This window comes from Acinonyx jubatus, chromosome B3 (assembly GCF_027475565.1).
Source record: "Acinonyx jubatus isolate Ajub_Pintada_27869175 chromosome B3, VMU_Ajub_asm_v1.0, whole genome shotgun sequence".
Taxonomy (NCBI): domain Eukaryota; kingdom Metazoa; phylum Chordata; class Mammalia; order Carnivora; family Felidae; genus Acinonyx; species Acinonyx jubatus.
The window spans coordinates 29,717,339-29,741,510 of record NC_069386.1 but is presented as its reverse complement, the minus strand read 5'-3'; the positions used below and the strand labels follow the sequence as shown (position 1 = coordinate 29,741,510).

Here is a 24,172-nt window from a genome sequence, read left to right as displayed (position 1 = left end):
TTTAAAAGCATAACAGTCTTGATGATTAACGTAGAGTTGACAGTCTTTAAGATGAAAAGGTGGAGGTAGGTCTTTTTTTCATCACAATGCAGGGAAAACGGAATGAGGTGATGGATTCCACGTAGAAAAGTTTTAATGAGGCAAGTGTCAAGCAAGCATATCAACTTCTTCAAAAACAAAGAAAATCTAAAAGTTTAATTACAAAAACACTTGTACAGAAAACTTGGCATTTTAACAGTTCCAAACACATGTACACAATTTTTTTTTTCTAAAATTTAATGTTGTCAGAAATAAAACACTTTGTCTTAACTTTCCTCAGCTGCTCCTTGGGTTTTAATTAAAGAAAAAAAGAAATGTGTAACACTGAATAGGCCACAACTAATTTCTTGAGAAGAACATGTAAGTGTGCAGGAATAGCTACTGGTTTATTGGGAAACATGAATTAGGTACTGCGTTAGTCTGTAACCTCATTCACCCCCTCCTGGGGGGGGGGGGGGAGGAGTAACACAGACCTGCTTTACAGAGTCTGACAGTTTTGTGGCAGCTGAATCCCAGCCACCAGAGTCAGGTGTGTAGATACCGAGACAGCCGGGATTTCAAAAGCAGGTTGTGTATTTTGTGACAATGGTTTTAGACTGTAGTTCTCTCCCAAGATCTGGGACATTCCTGAATATGCAAAGGTTTCAAATCAATGTCAGATGTCCTATCTACAGTCGGGAGAATGATGATCTTTGAACCAATCTTTGGACCAAGGTGCAGTCTTTCCGGTCAACAGCACTGCTAACAAAGGTGCACAAAACTGACACAAAGGAGAAAGAGACAAGTATCAGGAGGAAAGAAGAAAGGAGACAAAGTGTCTGGCAGAAGGCAAGCGCAAACTTCCAGAACTGGCTTGGCTGTCCTTCTGCCACACACACACGGTGTTCTAGCTTGGACTGAGCAGGCGAGGAGTCTGAGAGAAGTGACAGGAACAGCAGGCGAGGGCAGAAAAACAGGAAAATACAGAAAAGCAAGCTAGGTTTATAGCAACAAGGAACGATGGGCTCTTATTCTAGGAAGTTGTCAAGTGGTTGTATGTAGGCTTCAGTGCACGGAAATTTGATGTGTGTTCACATAACATTTTGCAAAAAGGTTGCTTTTGTTGTTATTTTCTTTCCTTTGGGCTAATAAAGAAATCAGGTAAGGAGATGCTGAGAAGACAGGATGGGGCAGCAACACGACAGGGGGTTTCTGGCTTGCACCCTGGCTTATGAGCAGATTGTGAGGGGGACACATTTCCACCTGCTTCAGTGGCACGGTGCCTAGACAATGGGCTCAGCATGCCCCACTTTGGTTCCAAAGATCTCAGCTGCAACTGTCAGCCTTGTGCTCTAGAGCATCAAAACAAAACAAAACAAAACAAAACAAAACAAAACAAAACAAAACCCTGAGGTGAGAATCAGAAACCTCTCTCCCCTTGTGGTGTTAAAAAAATCACTTACTGAGAGGGGAAAAGGAAGGGAAGCCCGTTCTTTTGACATAGATTTTGCAGTTGTGGCTACAGAGGAAAGACAAATTCCTCTGTGCCCTTGTTTGTCAGCTCAAGAGACTATTTTGAACATTTCCACCTATCCCCACCGGAGCATCAGTACACCTAAAGCAGACAGGGATTCCCTCAGTTTTCCCTCATGATAGACTTTTGGTTTTTTGTTTTTGTTTTTTTTTTTTTTTTTTCCCTTTTCTCCAATCCCAAATCAGAAACGACTTTCCCCATTCTCTCCTGTTTACCAGTGACCTTTTCCTCAGCGAAAATGCTCCACAAGACACTGCCAACAGATGGGAACAGAAGAGCCTTGCTGGGGCTGGGACACCGTGTATGTGCAGGAGCAATGCTTCGAAAACAGCAGGCAGTACCAAGGAGGAAGGAAAGAGCATTCTCCTTCAGGGCAGCAATCACAAAGCCTCAATGAGGGCTGGCACCCACTGAGCGCCATGTGGGGTAAGAAACACAGCCTGCTCCACAGGACACTGTCAACAAGAAGCTCCTTTCTGTGGAGTCACAGCAGGACAATGATGGGAGAAGCCTGGGCCTGTCCAATGAGAGAAACTCTCCTTCAGAGCCAGCTGAGCAACAAAGCCCAGAGGTCAGAAAATGGAGATGTATAACTTGGTGGGGGTGAAGGAAATAAAAAATAACCCCCAAAGGCATTACAAACAAAAAGTGACAGCTAGGTAAGAAAACTGGAGCCACAGATAAAAGGGTCCCATCTGAAGGGGAACAATGAGAAGGTTTCCTTTCTGCTGCAGAAGATGTCAGTGTCAGGGTTGCCCGGTCAGCAGAATATCCACAGACCCACTTGATCAGAAATGCAGATGACAGGAAACCGAAGACTTGGGAGAGCGGCTGTATGCTTTCAAAGCTGCACAAGGCCGGTTCCACAGGAAGAGTGCATCCATGTTCCTCTGGCTGCTCCCTCACATGGCTTCCCGGGGTGAAGGCATTTAGCTCCTAACTGACAGTTCTTCCCCAAGCAGAGCAATCTGTGCCCCCTCTCTGCCTCCACTCAGTTCAAATCTCCATGGATGGCTTCTCATTCCTCACAAGTAAAACCACTCACAGAACACCACGGAGCTCTAAGACCTGTAGAACCGGAGGGAGAAAACAATGAAGATACTGAAAAGGTGAGCACTGATCAGAAAGGGTTAGAGCTATGGGTTAGAAAAAAACAAATACTCTCTTCTATTTTGGGGAGGGCTATGGCGAGGAGCAGGGTTCGGGTAAACAAGAGTGCACGAAGCTGCAAGCAGACAACCTCCCTGAGATGTCTGAGATCACATTTCAATGAAGAACATGGTTCAGTTCCAGTTCAGCAACAGTGGGGAGGTAGGAAAATCGTCAATTGAACACAGAAAAGCGACTATCGGGGCCAAATCTGATGATGGAAAATTAGTACTCCATTTTAGACCAAAGAATGTATAATCAATCAAAACCAATTTTCTTCAAGTATAAATCTAAAAACTTTGGCATATATATAGCAATGTATTGTGTGCACAGGATCAATACATTTTCTTACATTGCTAAAAATGCAATCGCGTAAGAAAGGGCTTTTTTTCCTTCAATTCCTCAAAGAGCCAAACATTTTTCATTTGGTTAAACTGAAATCAAGCAACATATGGATTTTGACAGCTTATGTAACATGGTCACCTCTCAATGTGAAACTGCCCCCATGGTTTCCTCCCAGCCCTACTTTTTTTCTAGGTTAGATACAGAGAAAGGTGACAACTAGGGCAAGTCTTCCACTATATGTCCATAAAAATAATTTTTAAATGGGCTGACCAAATTTTTATAACATTTAATCACTGGATTGTAAGTTTTTCTATTTACCTCCTATTTATCTTAACACTTGTATTCCAAGGTTTTTGGTGCCTTCCCCTTATACCTGCCCCCACCTCCTTATAGCAATGTTTTAGAAACCCCACTGAACTAGAATTTGGGTATACGTGTTCTAGTCCTGGATTCTGCACTCTTCTACTTAGGTATTTTCAGGCAAGAAATTTCACCTCTCTGTCACTCAGTTTCTTCCTATGTAAAATGTTGGGATTTCTAAAGGTCCCTCCCAGCTCTAATATGCTCTTCTAAAACTGTAGAACACTGGCTTCCCTTCACTCACTGGCTCCTAACAGTGGATGAAACCTTTGCCAAGCTCATGTCAGAGTAATTAATTGCACCACGAATGCTGGGGACATCAGGCCTAGCTGTCTGTACATATCTGTATAATGAGGCCAAGCTAGTATTAATCACAGTCTTTATAATTGTTTCATTTGACAGTTTTGAGGGGTGTGGGGAACTATCTACTCTTAGTTATGTTTGCATGGCTGGATTGTAAGAATCCGTAGTAATAAAATGGTTCGTATTTCAGGTACATTCTAGGTTTTCAAAGATACCTCAGAGAACGGATACTACAGTTTATATCCTCAGGATGGGTAAGGCTTTACGAGAGCCTTCTCACTGGCAAAATGCTCAAAATAGAAAACCACATTTGGCTCAAAACTTGCAATAAATGCCCTATACCTACGTGAGGAGACACCATATTATCAATCACTGTGTTCTTTCACAGTCTTCCACACTGTCCCGGCTCTCTCTTTTCAAGCCTACAAGAGTGCTAATTGAAAACACTGTGTGAAAATGAGAAGGATGATGAGCTCCAGAAAATCCCAGGCCTAGATTTACAAGCTGTTCCCTTCGCCAACAGCAGCAGTAATGCCACTTCTTTATTCTGTAGGGAGTCCAGTCATCTCTTAGAAGTATGGTCGGTTCCATCTGGCTACACACTAGACGGTAATCCAGGACGGTAATCCTTTCCCCATCAGGGCACAGGAGAGGCTAACATATCCTGCATTGTCTCACACAGTTACCATCCAATGGCATGGCCGAGGAGGATAGAGACTACTGCTTTTGTCTCTGCTAGCAGATGTTGCCTCATTAGACAAGAATCATGGGTTTTATTAATTATTTATTCTTATACATTTTGCTCAAGGCCCAAACCATGCTACAATATGAACATGTGTATGAGTGTGCTCACGTACTTGCAGGACAAATAAATAAAGATTCAAAACCATGACTGGCCAGTGTAAGAAGCCTATCCTGCTGTCCCCTCTTGTTTTTGGATCCATATATGGCCACCTCATCATATGGTGCTAGGATTTCCACAGTTTCTACGTTTGCAGGAATGGGCCTGCAGACCAAAGGGTTGTCAATTCTGTGGGATGGCACACTACAGGGCACCCTAGCTCTAGGAATTTAAGTGAACACCTACGAGTTCTATTTAAGAAATGACAGCTGATGACTGACCATTCATACCAAAAAGTTTATACGGACAGACTTTCTGGAAATGTATTTTTTTTTTTTCTTCTCTAAGAGGAACTACTACTAGTAATTTGTTGAATATATTTTTAAAGGGCTTATTTTCTCTCTCCTCTCTTTTTTGCTTATTGAGAGTTTAGTTTTTAAATCTACTTAAAGTCTTTTTCTTTTCTTATTTTATTTAAGTAATCTCAACACCCAATGTGGGGCTGGAACTCACAATTCTGAGATCAAGATTCAAGTGCTCTTCTAACTGAGCCAGCCAGGCGCCCCCTTGCCCCACCCCTGCCTTTAAACTCTAAATCTGTTTAGGGGCACCTGGGTGGCTCAGTCAGTTAAGCGTCCGACTTCGGCTCAGGTCATGATCTCACAGTTCGTGAGTTCAAGCCCCCTGTTGGGCTCTGTCTGTGCTGACAGCTCAGAGCCTGGAGCCTGCTTCAGATTCTGTGTCTCCCCCTCTCTCTCTGCTCCTCCCCTGCTCACACTCTGTTTCTCTCTCTCTCAAAAATAAATAAACATTAAAAAAAAAATTTAAACTCTAAATCTGTTTAAACAGGGCGATAGCTGTTTCACTGTAGGGATAGTTCATATTAACATTTAACATACAAATAGTTACTCTGATATTGAGTGGTGAATAAAAAGCTTCTTATTCATGTAGATTTTATATACATACAATGTCTCAGTGATTGCTGTTGTAGGTTATCATTAGTATTTTCCAGGGAAAAGGAAGTTTAATAATTAAGTGACATTTATTTTGTTTTAAGTGCTGTTTTGGGGGGTGATTTCCTCTAAGCTTCCCATTCTCTCTTCAAAACACTTTGGGAAACTGACACTGGAGAATACAGCTAATAACTGACAAAGCTGGAATGGAGGTTCAACCACAAAAAATCATGCTCTTTCCATTAACCATGCTGAGGCATGCATGAGAAAAAACTCTTTTCTAACATTATTTATTACATTGAGTAATCATGTAACAGTGATTTTAATCAAGTCTCCAATTCATTTGTTTGATGTAATGCCAGGGTTTTAGTAGTACTGAGAAAGTCTACTGCCTTCTTATTTTTGATGACGTGTTGGCACATACATATCGCATCAGTGAGCACTCACCATTCCCTAACGATCAAGCCTGTTCACAACTTCTCGAACCGTAGCTATGAAGTTTTCATTGTCTTGGGGATTAGCTAAAATAATACTGTGCAGTCTGTTCATATATGAGTCAATGGTGTCCACTGTAGGTGTCTCTCCACTTCCTGAAGTGAGATAAGAAGAGAAAGTAGGAAAATCCTCCCTATTCAGTTCAACCATAACACAGTTAAGTGACTCCAAGTTAAGGCAACTATGACTCTAATGTGGTCCACTCCACAGACCAGGTTTTCATTTCAGATGAGACTTTTAGACCTCAAAGAAATGAAATTAATCCACAGAGATTGAATAAAACAATGGGCTATATAATTGCTATACAGTACATAGGAGTAGCTGCATATAACAAAATGTTAGAGACTCCCTGCTTTCTGCTGCAATTATCCTTAACATGAATGAGTATATAAAATATCTACTAGTGTTTGTTTTTCTCTTCCTTCCCATTAAAACAGAATTACAAAGCAAACAAACATATATAAGAAAAATGCCCTACTCAGGATTTATTACTCAGTTTCCATTATTCTGAATATCAAGTTAAGCTTAACAGAAACGAAAGTAAATTATATAAAATGTAATTGGAGAAAAATTTAAATGACCAGAGAGTCTAAAATTGTGGATGATCGTAGCCAATATGGAGATACTATTACGTGACCCCCCAGAAAACGCTGAGGGAGGAAAACCCTTATTTTACTGATTTTCCTCTTGGTGGGGAGACTTCAGCCTTACCCCACCACTACCAACACAAATAGCAGCTGCTCCCTTGCCCCCACCACCAAAGTGCTCGGGGAAGTGTGATATTACCAGGCAAGGGCATGCTGGCAAAGCTGCTGGTCAACACCTGCCGCAGGGTCTCCAGGTGCTGCTGTAAGACCGTGTTGCGGCTCCGCTCCTGGATCACATCCACCTCCAGCTTCTCCACTGCTGTGCGCATGCTCTCCACGTGCTTTTGCAGGGCTGCATTCCTCTCCTCAAACTCCATGTTGGATTTGCGAAGCTGGCGGAGCTCTGCCTCCCGGGCTGAGGACACACCCCCGTGCAGAACACAAGTAGCACTAGGAGTCTCGGAGGATTCCCAAAGACTCTTACAAGGAAGTTCTGCTTAGCTGTCTCTAATTAGCTACCCCACCTCATTTCCCTAGTCTCATTATAGCCTTCCAGATAGCAATTTCAGCAATAAAATGCCTGGGTCCCCAGAGCTATTTTAATTCTTAAAGCTGGTCATATTCCTACTTAAAATTGCAAGGAACAGTTGCAATTCTTGGTATTTCAATGTTTGTTTTGTTTTTTAAAACTATGCAATGAGAAGCCTGAAGGGCTTCGCAAGGGGATCCTGGGAGACTGATGCAAGCACAGCTGTGGGTCTCCATCTTTCCTGCAATGGGGTCAGCTTTGCTCTTACTCATTTTATATTCTGGATGCCCATATAAGCTTTTATTATACAAAGGGTTTTGGGCTAAGAGTTTGAAAGCAACTGAATTAGTGATGCATATTTATTTCCTTTGATCCAGAAACTAAAGTAGCTTTAACAAAACTGGTCTAGCTTTCATTCACTGGTTTGTGAGTAGCTACCTTTGCTAGAGAGTGGAAAAAAAAGTAGCTTTCTTCTTCCAGACTAGCCCTAGGGTGGAGAATATCACTACCATTGCTTTTGAGCAATGAATCCCTCCTGAGAATGAAATCCCCTGTGACAAATCTGAGGAATACAAAATGATACTTTAGTAATTACCTTTGCTGTGGTTCAGGAATTCCTCTGTAAATATAGGAATGTCAAAAACAGACCGCTCCTTTACTTCTGTTTCTTTCTGTAAATCAAGAGTAACAAAACAGTTCTTTTTTCCCCCTTCTCTTCTTGAAGTATAGTTGACACACAATGTTACATTAATTTTAGGTGTACAGTGTAGTGATTCCATAAGTCTATACATTATGCTGTGCTCAGCACAATTGTAGTTACTATCTGTCACCATACAATGACATTACAAAACCACTGCTATACCTTTTATACCAGTGACTTACTTTTTCTAGAACTGGAAGACTACCTCCCACTCCCCTTCACCCATTTTGACCATCCTAACATCCCTCCCCTCTGGCAATCATCAGTTTGTTCTCTGTACTTATGGGCCAGTTACTGCTTTTTGTTTGTCTATTTATTCACTTGTGTTGTTTTGTTTTGAGAGGGAGAGAACAAGGTCAGGGGAGAGGGGAGGAGGGAGAGAGGGGCAAAGGGAGAGAGAGGGAGAGGGAGAGACAGAGAGGGAGAGAGGGAAAGAGGGGGAGACGGGGAGGGAGAGAGGGAGGGAGAGAGGGAGAGAGAGAGGGAGAGAGAGAGAGAGAGAAAGAGAAAGAGAGAGAGAGAGAGAGAGAGAGAGAGAGAGATTGAGAGAAAGAGGAAGGAATCTTAAGCTGGCTCCACGCTGAGTGTGGAGCCCTACTTGGGGCTTGATTTCACGATCATGAGATCATGACCTGAGCCGAAATCAAGAGTCAGACGCTTAACCAATTGAGCCATCCAGATGCTCCCATTTTTTTACGATTACACATGTAAATGAAATCATGTGGTATTTGTCTTTCTTTGACTTGTTTTACTTAGCATAATACTCTCTAGGCCTAACCATGGCAAAATTGCATTATTATTTTATGGCTAAGTAACATTCCACTGTGTGTTACGTGTGTGTGTGTTTAAATAGGTAAGGCCTGAAGGCCATGTCTTCCTTAAAGAAACAGTAGGGTGAGCAAGGATCAGTCCAAGTGAAGGTGTGAGGGAAATTCCACCTTTTCACTGGAATCACCTTTCATAGAGCTGAAGCAGGTTAAATATTTAGTTCTCTCAGGTGTACAATTGCTGTGCAATGAGAAATCTTAAAAAAAACCTATATAAGTTTCTCTAATGGAGAATTTGGAAGCCATTTCTGAGTTCTGTGCTTTGAATAGTCAACAGTATACAAGTATTGAGGTAGGAATAGAGAATGGGAATTTCCACATGTTTTTTCAGTTGCTTCTGTTGGTTATCCATGTAAAATGCTCTGAGATAGGGCTGTCTGTTCTAAGTTTGCCAAATGGACAATAAGAACTTTCAGCAGAGATCTGCCAGTCATGAGCAATAATAATGGCATGCTATTAGTACCACCACTTTACTCATTTATAGGCTCAGCCTATAGTTGGGGATCTTTTACACTTTCTTCAAACATAGGAAAGACAAAAACAAAAACAAAATCAAGAAGTAAGAAATACCTAGCCTCTAAAACTGAGAAAATCCAGGATTATGTGTGATAGAAAAGAATAACAAAGCCTAAAATTAACTTGCCAATTTGGTGAATTTAAAAATAAAGTTTAAAAATAAAGGTCTCACAAAACTACTGCAAAATATATTCCACAGTGACCCTTAAGAATAAAGCCAATTTCAAGATGCCTTGGCTGGAATTTCTACAATGAATTTGAAGTTGAAAGGATTAGGAATATAGATTATAAGTGTATTGGCACAATGTTTAAAATCTTACATAAAAAAAAAAATCTTACATAAGATGGTAAAGACAACAGTGGGAAATGAGTACTGAAGAATTGCTAGTGAGATCTGAAGATTCCAAAATCTTTATAACATAAAGAACGGTAAAAAAACAACAAAAAAACCAAAACATTCCTACAAAAACATGTTTAAAGCCAGAGATAGAATGCATCTTTCCTAACTCTTGCCACTAGCCTTTTATTATCTTTGAACACAAATATGATTGGTGCCCAGTAAAAAACTAAGCAGTTAACAGTCTGTGAGGGAATTCTGACAACCAAGCTTCCATTTTCATTTTGGCATCTGCCTTGTGAGGGGGCTGGGTTGTATGAACAGCCTGCCAATGGCAGCTGATCAAGAGAGACATCTAAGATGTTAAGTCTGAAAAACTATGTATTTACCTGAAGAAACTTTCCAAGCACTTAATTTTTACCTTTATCTCTTAAAGAAGGCAAGCAAAGTTTCCCAGATCAATTTAAAAATAAACAACAAAATTATCAGTGAAAGCCCCAATTTCAACATGCAAAGCTCTACCTTGGGCCAGTTCTTGGTGGTTTCTAGGAGAACTAATGCATGGGCAAGAAGAGTTGGTGCCAGAAAGGATCCTAGACATATTTCATAGTGGCTTTCTCAGGACTCTGCTGGCTTACCTATGCTCTAACTCTGTTGCTGGGTTGCTATAGGAAAATAGAAAACTTATGACATACAATTTGAACATGAACAAGGTGTAACAGATACAAGTCTACAAATGACTTCGTATAGTCTTATGACTTTATCATGCTACCTTGCTCAGTCTCCTACTTAACTTTACAGGTTCATATGAGATCAGTCACCTAGTCACAGGTCTAAGTATCTGCTAGTTAGGTAGGGAGGGATGCTCGCCCCCCAATTCTGTGGTACCAAGAGGTCTCTCCAAGGCCTTGAGTCTCCTCAGACAGGTAATTCTCCCCTTTGCCAGAGTGGCCCAAACCAAGCTAAATACATAAGGGCAGAGAATAGTACCGTGTAGGTACATTAACACACTGCCCGTTGGTACAGAGTCTTAGAGTGCAAAAGAAGAAACACGAAAGCAATTAAATGAAACTGTTCAGTCTCTGAAAGGCAACAGCAATTCTACTTAACGGAAGAGTGGTAATAAAAACCATCAGCACTCTTCCATTACTGAGTACATTACTCGGCACGGAGAGGATCCTCCTGGGGGCTCCGATATACTTAAGCTGTTCCAAGGATCGCTCAAGGGATTAAAATCATAAGGATTTCATTACCTCTTCATTGAAAGGGTCTAATTTGTTCAGGCTGAGTGTCATTTTGTCATTTCTCATAAATTAAGGGAGAAACAAAATTATTGTTTCTATCTTAGTCCTCACATGAGATGTAGATGCTTTCTTGAGAGTAACACTAGTTGCCTGCTGTGTCTAGAAGGCTGGCTTTTGGTCTAAGAGGAGCAAAAATGCCCTTTACTTAGGTTTTTTATTCTACATATTGAGTGGAGGGTAAAAGAACAGGGGCCCTTTCGAACTGAATCTATTTTGCTGTGATCTAGGTTCAAGGCCAGAATTTCATAGAATGTGACATGCTTTGCTCAAGGTCCCTTTACCTTAGGGAACACTCTTACTGCTGTGTACCAGTCCCAGTGCCCCAGTGCTATGCAGGACACTCAAGTGGCTTTTAGGTCAGATTTCTTTAGCTCTGACAGGAACTTGCCAGTACCTGCCATGATAACAATGTCTTAGGAATCCAAGTTCCACTTAGGAATATAATAGGTTTCTTTATACAAACAAAATAATTTCTGTCTTAATTAGCGACAAATTTGGTGACCAACCAGCCCATTTTCACTTTCAACACTAGTTTGTTCCATTTAGCGTGGCACGTGCAGCCAAGAATGCCAAAATGGGATACAGAAGCCTGCATCTCACTCTTACTTCTGCCTGTAATTCAGTCAGTGATTCTGGGGAAGTTCTTTCCTGTCTCAGGCAAGTCACTTTTCTTGACTGCAAAATGGGTGGGGGTGGGGTCAGTTGAGAGAGTTTCTGAGGTCTTAGTCTTTTTGAAGTGAAGAATATTCTTGAAGAATATTCTACTACATTTGTCATTTTACTCCTAATAGGATAAGTAAAGGGAAATAAATAAGCATGTATTTAAAAGCTATGATGTTTTAGGCACTTTGCAAGATACTTGCTCTTTTATTAACTTACTCATAACTCTGCTCAAGTCATTTTACCCTCCTCAAGGTGCCCCCCACAAAACCTGAGGAATCTTTAAAGCCTGATTCGGTTCATCCTTTCCATGGGGAATTCTGTGGCTGCTTTTCACTCCTAGTGCTTTCTTATTTTTCTGAACTACTATACTAAGAAGTTATATGTAAGGAAATCATTATGTAACTATGTTTAAAAACTGTCAAACTATTTCTTTATTTCAATTGTTTTGAAATTACCAAGTTTAAGAAAGATATGATTCAATGTAAAATAAAATCTGATAAAGTGAGGGACATTAATTGGGTCAATAACCTTGCTAAGAGAGCTTTATCCTGATGTGGACATGCCAATAGACAGACTTACAGAGCCCACTGTATACACATTTGAGAAACTACTGCTGGCTGTCCATCTACTCTCCTCTTGTTTTCCTTTGATTTAACATGTATCTAATCCTAAAATAGGGGAATCACATAGAGATTTATCCCTTTTTCATAAATCAAATCCATACCATGCTAAATCATGTAAATAAAAATAAAAAGCTTCATTTAATAAATAAAAAGCCTCATTTAATAAAAAGCTTCATTTCTCAAATCATCAGCAGGAGTTTCTGTGACTGAGTAAATCTACTAAATCTTTCCTGACCAAAACTATAAACCTTACGGAGGACAAAAATGCCACATACAATTTGGCCAGCAAAATTCATAGTGATGAAAGGAATTAATCAGTTGTTGACTAGAAAGTGTGAGATCTAATGTTTTAGATTATTGTCCAAATTCTCTTTTGCAACCACTAAGGATAGAGAAGTTATAAAGGATGCTTAATAAGGGAAAAAGGAAGTATGGAAATCTCATGATATGGGTAGGTGGGCACACAAACAAATAAAGAGAGAAATAAGTAATTATATAAGTATCTGGCAAAATGAAAAGCTTGCAACACTATTCGATTAGGCTTTTAAATATAAAGTATACATACAGTTTCTCAAGTAAAAAATATCATACTATTTCACCCTAATTAGAGCACGGAGATGTCAGGAGATGTCATATGTCTATATTTTCATAGGATTTATTTGAAGAATAAAATGCTAGTATTTATTATGCTTCTTACTTTCTAATTCATGGATGGCAATAAGTCTATTTGATGGGGTGCCTGGGTGGCTCAGTTGGTTAAGCGACCGACTTTGGCTCAGGTCACGATCTCATGGTTAGTGAGTTTGAGCCCTGCATCAGGCTCTTTGCTGACAGCTCGAGCCTGGAGCCTGTTTCAGATTCTGTCTCCCTCTCTCTGCCCCTTCCTCACTCTCTCTCTGTCTCTCTCTCCCTCTCTTTCTCTTAAAAATAAACACTAAAATAAAATTTAAAAAAGCATTAAAAATAACTTAAAAATAATCTATTTGACTTGTTAATCTAAATGTTTTCTCTGTTTTGAAGGTCACCAATGCCAAATTAGGTATGAGAACTACAGCCCCAAGAGAAGTTAAGTTATTATTTTGAAAAAATTATTTCTTAAAAAGCCAAATGCACGCAAGATTACAACAGAAAATTCTTTTTTTGTAAATTTCCGCTGTTATTTAAACAAATGGGTTTTGTATAAAAATTAGTATTTCTGGAAGACCTCCCAATGCACGCACATCATGCCAGGTGGTAATGGGGTGGGTACAAGATGGAAACTAGACCATGGGTGCCTTTGAAGAGATTATAATCCAGGAATGTGAAGAACAGAAGCACTTGAATAATCTCAACACCTTAGCTAGAGCAGCTGACTGCAGATGAGAAACAGAGAGAGCTGTGAGGGTTAAAGGAAGCTAGAGACACAGGAAAAGCTTGAAAGAGGAAATGGAACTTGAAACCGGGTTTGATGGATGGCTAGAATTTCGCGAGGCAGAATGGGGTGATGGGGAGGGGTAATGGGAAAACTGAGTGACAGACAGAAGTATTTTCATGCAAGAAAGAATATGAGCACAAGCATGAGGCAGAAAGGGATGGGGGCACGTGGATGACAATGAGTAGTAAAGGCTTTTTAGCTAAGTATGTAACATATACATGGGAAACATGGGAGTTAAGGTATTTGGAAAGGGAAGGTGGGACTTGATTACAGAAGACTCAGATTGCTGAGGTGAATGGAATTTGATAAGCGATGAAAAGTCACTGAGTATTGTAAAGCATGGAATTACCAAAATATTTTATTTTCTTATAACCATATGTGAACCTTGGGCTATCTATATATTTAAAGCTCTCTTTGCCAAGACACATAGCCAAGACACATGGGCCTAAAATCCTATATAGGAACATAGGCCCAAATCCTATGGATGACAGGCTTAAACCAAACGGAGGGGAAAAAGCCAGTAAACAAATAAGTGCCTGTGAGCTAGGAACCAAGATACTGTCACTTGTGCTCCACTGACACTATGGCTGAATAGTTCATTTTAACTAAATGTGGAATTCCCTAAAAAACAACTTTCTGAGAGTCAGAGTGAGACATCTGATGACGAAAAACTATGATTAAGTTATGATTTTCAGCTGGTCTTCATTTCTATACCTCACTCCAAATTCCAGCCATCTTTAGCATTTCAAGGCAATAAAATTCTTGGACCACAGGACTGGAGTTAGGGGCTGTAGTTCAAGGACAGACTCATGATAGGTGCCCGCCATATAGTAAGAATCCTTGAGCAAAAGCAACTCACCCAATATGAATTATGTGATAGGAAATAATATGCCATTCATTAAGAAAAAAAAAAAGAAAAAAAAGAAAAGAAAGGTCCAAAAGCATGACAAACAGCAACATTATTATAAATAGATATATGATACACAGACAGAAAGCTAATTACCTCATGATCATGAGTGGCCTGTCGGGCTGCATCTAAAATATGAAAGAATAAGAGAACATTAGTTTTAAGAACAAAACAAAACAATAACAAAACCCAAGAAAATGAACTGTGCTGCACTACAGTTAGTTAGACACAAGAGAAACAGCAGATGCAGTTCTGACCTTTGAGGAGAACAGAGTGGGAGAGTGGACAGGAGACACACACCATAGGCTGTTTGTACAACATTAAAGTTTAGCAGGCAAGATGCCCAAATGTGGAGAAGATGCAATGGCTAAGGAATGACAGACTAGTGGGAGGTGGGGCTTCTCTGGCAATGTCTCCTGAAGAAAGGGGACTTGAAGGGTGTGATGAACAATTTTAACAGAGAACAAGAATCCATGAAGACTGGGATCTTGTCTGTCATGTTCACTGTTGCATCCTTAATGCCTAGGTGAAAGCCTGGTATAATAAAGCCTGGTAGACAATATATGAAAGCTCAACATGTAGTGTTTGAGTACACGAATACATGAATGGATGAATGAATGAAAAGGATGAGCACTGAAGGGTGGGAGAAATGGTGCACGAAGGCTTAGTGGTGTCAAAGAAAGGCAGGTATGTAGTTTAGCAGACAGACTTGTTTAGAGGCAGAGAAATGCCTAACCCCGGAATTAGGAAAAAAAGCATAGGCAACTAAGAGGGGTCTTGGAACACAAATCAAATTATTGACCCTGGATATGGAAATGCAACTGAGATTTTTAAATGAAAGTAATATGATTTTAATAAAATTCCAAGGTATGTTTGTGAATGTGGCGTAATAGAGAAACGATGGAAACTTACCTTTTACATTTATCACGCTAACAATAGGCTTTGTGACACTCTGTCATGCACAACAAACTACAAAAACATCTCATTCTGGTTCTGATACCTTGCCTATGAGATTTGCCTTTCTGACGGTCCTGGGTTTTCCTACTGAAGACCTTGTAGGCCTCAGTCTTCTGATACTGCTCCAGTTCCTTCATGTAACGCTCCTTATCTCTGTCTGCTTCATCAAGGTAGCGCTAGGAAAGAAATGTGGAATTATTTTCAAGAAACACATCTGGGTAAAATATTAGTGAACTCACTGAAGAAAACAGAGGACAATTAGAATATGGGAAGAAAGTATATGAAGGATAAGCTCTAAGGGAGAATAAAGAAATCATATGGATAGAAAAATATATAATCCCTCAATTATAAAAGAAATAGGTGATTCTAATTCTTTACAGTATTACATTTTCTAATTTAATGAAGACAAGTTGTATTGAGATCATTCTCATAAAATATTCATATGAAGACATTACAGTTATTCCTCTAATCCCATAGACAGACCTATACATGGCCACTAGAGTCCTCAAGAGGACTGAACACCACATAGGCATATTTAGTCTTCCCAAGAGAAAGGATGGAATATTACTTTGTTTCTCTATCCCCAACCCATTCTGAGAGAATGATCTCATACATCAATTGGCCTTTTAAGAGCCAGAAGAGTAGAGCACGAAAGCCGGGAGACACAAAGAACATAAAAAGGAATGACCTCATCCTATGGACCTAAAATGGACTACTATGACAGAGCCTATATCTGCACTCTTTGTGCTATTAATTATTTAAATAAAGTCATTGATCCAACAGGATAATTTTGTTTAGTGCCTTGTCCTTTTCATTCAGCAATTAGGTTTAAGAAATAATGTATAAAAATAGTGCTTTTAAATGGACACAAACTAGAGTCAGATATTACATTAAAAACCTTGTCTTGCACAAGAGTCAGATGTAGAAGACACTCGACTGGTCAAACATGGGACAATTTAAGTATCCCAATACTGAAATACAGTAATAAAATTATAAACCTTTGGGGAAAAAAATTAGTATGCTCATACCAATGATAAATAACAAACAGCAGGGAGGAAAAGGGTTCTTGCTTAAGTTAGAATGCTGAAAGCTGAGCAGTAAATGTGAAGGGAGTGCTAGAGTTGGAAAATTATCATTTTGCAACCCTCACGGTAAAGATTAGACCAAGCAAAAGTCATCAGTGGATGCTAAATCTAGGGGGGACGTTGATATGGAACGGACTCTGTATGTTGTTAAAATGTCTCTCCACAGATTCCTTATTAATTGTAAAAGAGAATAAAAAAACTTTATCGAGAGAGCAAAATTAACATTACCAGTAAGGAATAAAAGGACATTGTGTGCTTGCACGTGTGATACCCGGAGAAGGACTCAATACCACGTATGCAGTATTCTAAGAATGCATAACTCAATGTCATCACAAGGAAACATTAGACAAGTACAAAATGAGCAATGTTCATTAGAAGTAAACAAAAAGGAGGTGGAGAAAGAGGGAGGGATTGCATTCTTAAAAAATATCAATGTCATGAAAGACAAAGAAAGACTGTGGAAATATCCCAGATTAAAGGAATCCAGAGTTCTGACTATGAAACACAAAACCCTGCCCTGGACTGGAATCTGAACTGGAGGGGGAAAATGTCACAGAGGAAGGATATTAGGTCAACTGACAAAATTGGAATATAGACAGTAAATTAGATAAAAATATTGTGTTAATATAAAATTTTACAGTTGATAATGAAACTATGTGTGAGAAAACATATCTACTTTTAGGAAATGTACACTGAAATATTTAGGGGTGAAGGGCAATGAGGTATATAACTTATTCTCAAATGATTTTGAAAAAAGGTGTGCGTGTGTGTGTGAGAGAGAAAGCACACAAGCATGAGTGTGCATGCACGTGGGTATGTCAGTGAGAGTGAGCACGCACATGCACACACAAGCAAGTGAGCGTGAGTGCTTAGTATGTGTAGCTTGCTCAGAAGAGTGTAAGTGCATACGCAAATGGACAGATGGGGTAAAACATGTTAACTACAGGTGAATTTGGGTAAAGGGTATTTAGGCATTCTTTGTACTATCCTGTGTTTATAACTTTCTGTACATTGAAATTTTTTCAAAATAAAAAGTTAAAAACGGGCAACTAGGTGGCTCAGTCTGTTAAGTGTCTGACTCCGGCTAAGGTCACAATCTCATGGTTGGTGAGTTTGAGCCCTGCTTTGGGCTCTGCTGTCAGTGCAGAGCTTGCTTTGGATCCTCTGTACCCCCCTCTCTCTGCCCCTCTCCCCTTTCAAAAATAAATAAACAGTAAAAAGAAAAAAAGTTAAAAACAAACACTAAAACCTTTGCCCTACCTAATAGTGGTTATCTCTGGAGAAAATTAATGTTACTTTTGCTTTTTCCTTTACACACTTCTGCATCATCTTAAAAACATGTTAAACAAAGAGCATGTATTAATTATGAAATTAAGAAATTAAAAACAAAAGAGTAAACAATGAAGTATGGAGTACGTACAGCTCACGATCCCTTTATACATTAGGGATAAGATAATGGACAATATGCACTGGTTTCTACTTGCTGGCTACCACAAAGAGCTTCAAGTTGCAACTTAATATAATCTCCTTGAAATTTTCTGAATTCAGTTAATTCCCCAGAGTATTTTTCAATTTGGTTTTTGTTTGTTTGGAATCCTTTGTAAAGAGTATGAGACATAAAAGAAATATAGCTATCTTTTAGATGCTGAGAATGCTGGGAACTTTTAACCCCAAGCCACTCCCACAACCTACCATCATTCTGCTTTTGTGGCATTTCAACCAATTTGTGGCTATCTTGTCCTTAATTCCTCTCAACCCTCTCTAACAAATGGATTTGTTTCAGTTTGGCAACAGTGTTAGTTTTTGCTTAGAGAGGAATTCAAATAGTTCTTGCTTTATTTTTCATAGTAGGTTAAATTTGCCAGAACTCGTTAAAAAAAATTAAACAAAAATCTTATGTGAACAGCAGAATTTTATCAAATGACCTTTTCTTATTGAACTCCTGACTTTTCATTTGACTCGGTAGAATAAATTATATCAACAGATTTCTTAATTTCTTAATGTTGAATCCCTTTTTATAAAATTCTTATATGAACTCTCAGCATATAAATCAAATAAGAGTAGAGCTGCTTTGGTTTAGGGGGGCTGCTAGGGGCCCTCCTGCTTGTACCCCTGAAGCAGATCCTGAAACAGTACAAAAACCACTGTGCTAGAGAAAAGAGTTATGACGAATCCTGCTATTCTGTTCTTCTACGCCCCATGACAAAATTGAAGAATCAACCACCCATCCTCTTTGCTTTTCTGATGGAAGCTATTTTTGAGGCATAATCAAAACCAAGCAGAGGATCAGGAATAGGAACAATTACCTGTTTTTCCTCAGGGGGCAGTTTACTCCATTCATTGCCTAACATCCTTGTGATTTCTGGAAATGGGACTTCTGGTCTTTTTGCTCGAAGCTGTTCTCGACGCTCGTTCATGAATCGAACATATCCTGTAAGGGGGGATTTGGGTGCGTTGCTGTCTCGAAGAGGTTTCTTCCTCTTTCTTCCTTTGGACCAACCTCCTCGTTTACTTCTTTGCTGTAAGACAAAATAAAAAAACCAAAAACCAAATTACAAAATCCACCCAAATAACACAACAATAAAACAAACAAACACAACAGGATAAGAGTTGCATTTTCCTACTATTAGGAGCCTAGATATTCAAGCTCTCCAAATCTGTCATAGGTACAAATGACTGCAATGCAGTCTTCAAGAAGGAACTCTAGATGGTTCATCTGCACATCCTTTCATGTACCACACTACAGACTGTTACATTAAGGGGCTAATCCTAACTGATGAGAAGAAGGGGCACCATGATCATGTACACTTTGGCCTTCATACGCACTTAACAAATCCTAACTCCTGACAGAGGAATTTCCTAAATGAGAAACGCAGCACATACATAGCACTGTGCCAGAGAAGCAGACACTGTCATGGTAGATCAGAACAAGATGTCACAAACACTGGGCAAAGAGACAAGTTGTAGTACAGGGCTTAAAAATCATTCGTGAAGGATGTTTTTCATTGATACCATTCAAAGACCAGTTCACTTCCCACAGTAGACAACATATAGATTTCTAAATTAATATCTAAATTTCATCAAGTATAATATATCCAAAATGAATACTTAGTTTTTTGCCTTGATGACTTGTTCCTTAAGATGTTTATTTTATAAAGTCAGAGGTCTTTATATGTTATGAGTTACATCAAAAAATGAAATCACCTCAAAAAAGTTTAAAGAAAGGACTGAGGTACTACTGATGTTTTACCACAATCCTTTCTCTTTGTCTTTCTTTTTTTAAAGTTTATTTATTTATTTATTTTGAGAGAGAGAGAGAGAGAGAGAGAGAGAGAGCGAGCGAGCACATGAACAGGGGAGGGGCAGAGAGACTGACCAAGCCATCCAAGCACCCCCCATCTCTTTGTCTTTTAATGAGATGAAAGCTCCCTCACACTTTTGCTTCATAATTTTACAAATACACACAGCCTATCACTTAATAAACTTTTATGGATACAAGAATTCTTCTTTCAAAGAGAAAAATAAATGAAATGCGACAAAAACATTAAAATATTAATTATAGTACTGTAGTCCTCCAAATTAATATGAATTATTCACCACTGGGCAAATGGTGTATTTGCTATCAGCTTTTTTTCCCCCTGATTTTGTCTTGTAAACTTAGTAACATTAAAGCTACTAAGGATTTTAAGATGTTTAAGAAGCTTCAAGCATTCATTATAATCTTAAAGGATGCCAACATGAAAAGAATCAGCTCTTTTAAAGTAAGAAAAAAGATGATGGGGCACTGGAAAGGCTCAGTTGATTGAGCATCCAGCTCTTCATCTTGGCTCAGGTCATGATCTTGGCTCAGGTCATGGTTTGTGGGATTGAGCCCTGCGTTGGGCTCTGTACTGGCAGCATGGAGCCTGCTTGCAATTCTCTCCCTCTCTCTCTGACCCTCCCCTGCTTGCACTTACTTCTAAATTAAATAAATAAACTTTAAAAACAAATAAATAAAACAAGAAAAAAGATGAAATTCATGGTGGTATTCTTGTATGACTAAAAAAGAGTGCCTTAACGTGGACAATGTAATCAATCAATTGTGAGGAACACTGAAAGTCCAACAAGGGCATGACTGCCCAGGCCCATATGGAACCTTGTGTGAATCAGAGAAGGATGCCCTCTATGAGAGGGTGAATGGCTTGGTAAGTGGTGTGGATCCTCTGAGAATGTATGATTCCATGCTATAGGGCTTGGTGTGCATAAAATGTGTGGCCTTGAACAAGGGCATGTGGACTTCTCGTTAATTACTTATGTAAATCATTCATTCATTCAGTAAGCATTTGTTGAGCATCTAGTATGATGTAGGTATAAATTTATTAAGCAGGGGGAAAAAGAGTCTACTTGTCTCTGTGTCATTAAAACCATTAATATGGTTTTATGTGAAACTATTAATACGGTTCTACGAAGAAAATTCTGCAGAATGTAGGGGGGCCAGAGGATGAATGCTTCGATCAATTCCTTTGCTGACTGTTTCTTTAGAAACTTCAGAGACTGGTAACAGGAAGAAATGCTTCTTCAGCTTACCTCATCTTCATGCCTCTGTTCAGTGCCTTCTGCTGTATTTGAAGCCTCATTCTGAAGCAACTGACCTTGGGAGAGATCCTCCACAAATTCTGGATTGTTGGTGGATGATGTGGCTCCACTACTATATGGAACCTCTGGGTGGGTTAACCTTAAGAGTAATAGGCAGATGTGTTCAGTTATCAATAGCATCAAAGATTCCTATTTACCAAGGTTCAAGACAAATTGCCCTGTCAACAAAAGCAGAAGCCAGGTTTAATTACCCCACCTCATTTGTGTAAATGTAAATAAGGTCTCCAGAATAGTTATAGAGTATTTAAAAAACTAGTTTCAGTGCTTGATTGAACTAGGTCATTTTCATGGAGAAGCCTTCTATTAAAAATAACTAGGGGCAACTGGGTGGCTCAGTTGGTTAAGCGTCCAGCTCTTAGTTTCAGCTTAGGTCATGATTTCAAGGTTTGTGAGTTCAAGCCCTACATCGGGATCTGCGCTCATGGCGTGGAGCCTGCTTGGGATTCTCTCTTCCCCTCTCTCTGCCCCTCCCCTGCTCACTTGCTCTCTGTCTCTCAAAAATACATAAACTTAAAAAAAAACAAACAAACTATAATCTTTTCTCAAAAAAATGACCTCTCCCCTCAACATTGACATTTTAGTTCTGAGCATGCAACAGAGTCTCACTTTTATATGCTACTTTTCATGCATCTTATCTCCAGTGTAAAGGGAAAATATTGTTAATGGAAAAGGAAAATAGGAATGGCAGTTGTAGAGGCAGGGTGCCCCGTCACAGAAGGGTGTAAGAAGTATCTCTTATGGTACATTCCATAGGTTATTACTTCTTGGACTCAAGTGTTTATTGACAACCAGATCATCTAATGATATTATTAAGTTCAGTAGGTTCACGTATAAATGTTAAGAAATAAAACACATATTTCTTTTCTGTTTCCAGCATTCTGTTCCAGATGAGTTGGCAAACCAGATCTCAACCTTCTGAAAAGTGGACATAATAAGGTAGATGACTGGATTCACTCACTATTCTGGAAGAATGTATACTTCATAGGGTTATAGGCAAATAATTACAATGCAATGTAAGTACTAAAATAGAGGTTTGTAAAAAGTGTATGGTATGATGAATTTTATACATATGTAGAGGATGTTAAGAAAGATTTTACAGAGGTCTTGAAAGATAAATAGGTACTCGCCAGGTAAACATCATTACAGGCAGAAAGAAAAGAGTGTAACAGGAGTAAGGGCAACCTTTCAGGAGGCTACTGCTATAGACTAAGTGAGAGACAGGCAGGCAGGATGGAGAAGAGGGGAATGATAGCTAAGAGATATTTCAGGGATAGAGTGAACTTAATGACTGAGTCAAAGGTAACTCTATGGGTGATTATGCACTATTAGCCAACGTCAACTGCAAAGTGTGTGGGGGATGGGTGGGGTGGGTATAAGACAGAAGAGAAAACGGTAAGTCTGAAACACTCATGGCATAATTAAGTGAAGCTGTCCCACAGACAACTGGAAACATGCATTGAGAGAACAGAAGTGAAGAAAATCAGAAAAATGGGAAGTGCTGGATATTCTCCAGAAAGAGAGAAGAAAGTCAGGACAGAACTCTGTTGGAAAAGATCATTTGAAGAGCAAGCATTAGAAGAAGTAGGAAAGACTAAGCAGGGCATTAAGAGATTTAGGAGAGAATACTGTCAAAGAGGCCAAGGCAGAAAGACTTTTTAGAAGTGGGTATGAACCAAGTAAAGAGATGCAGATGTCAAATAAGATAGGCTGAAAAGTATCTGCTAAATTCGAAGACCTAAAGGTTGTTGGCAATTTTAGGGAGCATAGTTTTAGTAGAATTAGGGGAATAATATCCAGATTCCAGTGGGCTGAGAAATGAATGAAAGCAGATGCACACTGTCCTGGAAATGAAAGAAATTACACTTTTCTGACCCTTTCTAGAAAATATAATAGATGATTTTAAGCAGGAGTTTCCTACATTTTTGAGGTCTTTGAGGTCCTTTGAAAAAGACTAAGAGAAATTATGAACTCAATGCCAATCATGTTCTCTGAAAAGAGGCACCATCAGAGACCCAGTTTGATCCTGGTAGCTTTATTTTCCAGATGTTTCAATCACTTTGGATAGTTTTGGCAACTTGTTTTTTCACTCACTGTCATTCTTGTTCCAACAGTGCCATCAACTTTTAAGTTACTAATTCTTGTACATTCTTATTTCAGTAAAATATGAAAGTTAGGTTTGGGAAAATGTATCAATCCTATGAATCCCTGACTGAAATGAACAGAAACCAGAGGGGAGTGGTCACAGGCATCAAATGTCTTGGAGATGACAAGTTGGACACAGTTTGGAACAAAACAAAACAAAACAAAACAAGGTTCTTTTGTTCCTATAAATGAGTTGGCACGCACTTAGTTAAAGCCAACAACCCTTCCATTTGTGCCATGGACCCCACAGCATTTAGCCTACTCAAAGACAGCTTTTTAGCAATTCTGCCCTCTCCTGCATTACCAATTCTTCCTTGTCCACTGGATCAGCCTAGTCAGCAAGCAAATGTGACATTTTTTACTCTTACCTTGTTACCTTAAAACAAAATGAAACAAAACAAAAAGCACTCTCTGGATCCCACTTCATTTTTCTCCTTTCCATTACAGAATTATTCATAGAGACCATCCCCAACTTAAGACAGTTTGATTTATGATTTTTCAACTTGACGATGGTGTGAACGTGAGATAGATTCAGTAGACACCACACTTGGACTTTTGTATTTGGATCTTTTCTTTAGTTTAGTGATATGCTGCGTGGTCCTCTCTCACAATGCTGGGCAGCTGCAGTGAGCCTCAGCTCCTGGTCAGCCTCGCAACCACCAGAGTAAATAACTGATACCCTTATGACCATTCTGTATCCATACAAGTGTTGTTTTCACTTTCAGTATAATATTCAACAAACTACAGATATTCAACACTTTAGGCTTTGTGCTGATTTTGCCTAACCGTAGGCTAATGTAAGCGTTCTGAGCACGCTGAAGGTAGGCTAGGCTAAGCTATGATGTTCGGTAGGTTAGGTGCATTAAGTGCATTTCTGACCAATGGTATTTTCAATTTACTATGGGTTTATCTGGAGGTAACCCCATGGTAAGCTGAGGAAGATCTGTA

General features: G+C 39.3%; 1 protein-coding gene across 6 annotated transcripts in view; it reads right to left on the bottom strand.

Moving 5' to 3' along the window:
- Window positions 1-111: 111 nt before the first annotated feature.
- Window positions 112-24,172, bottom strand: part of HMG20A (high mobility group 20A) — a 67,613-nt gene continuing 43,552 nt past the window's right edge. For 4 of the 6 annotated variants that reach the window (XM_053223705.1, XM_053223704.1, XM_053223703.1 and 1 more), the window contains 8 exons: window positions 21,014-21,161; window positions 18,754-18,966; window positions 15,406-15,538; window positions 14,502-14,533; window positions 7,710-7,785; window positions 6,785-7,000; window positions 5,951-6,093; window positions 1,699-2,620 (listed from right to left, as the gene is read on the bottom strand). In XM_053223705.1, coding sequence (XP_053079680.1) covers window positions 5,957-6,093; window positions 6,785-7,000; window positions 7,710-7,785; window positions 14,502-14,533; window positions 15,406-15,538; window positions 18,754-18,966; window positions 21,014-21,161 — 955 coding nt within the window. In that variant the 3' untranslated portion in view covers window positions 1,699-2,620; window positions 5,951-5,956. Of the gene's footprint in view, window positions 2,621-5,950; window positions 6,094-6,784; window positions 7,001-7,709; window positions 7,786-14,501; window positions 14,534-15,405; window positions 15,539-18,753; window positions 18,967-21,013; window positions 21,162-24,172 lie in introns of all 6 variants that reach the window. The other 2 variants (XM_027067826.2, XM_015077289.3) reach the window with 1 other exon arrangement.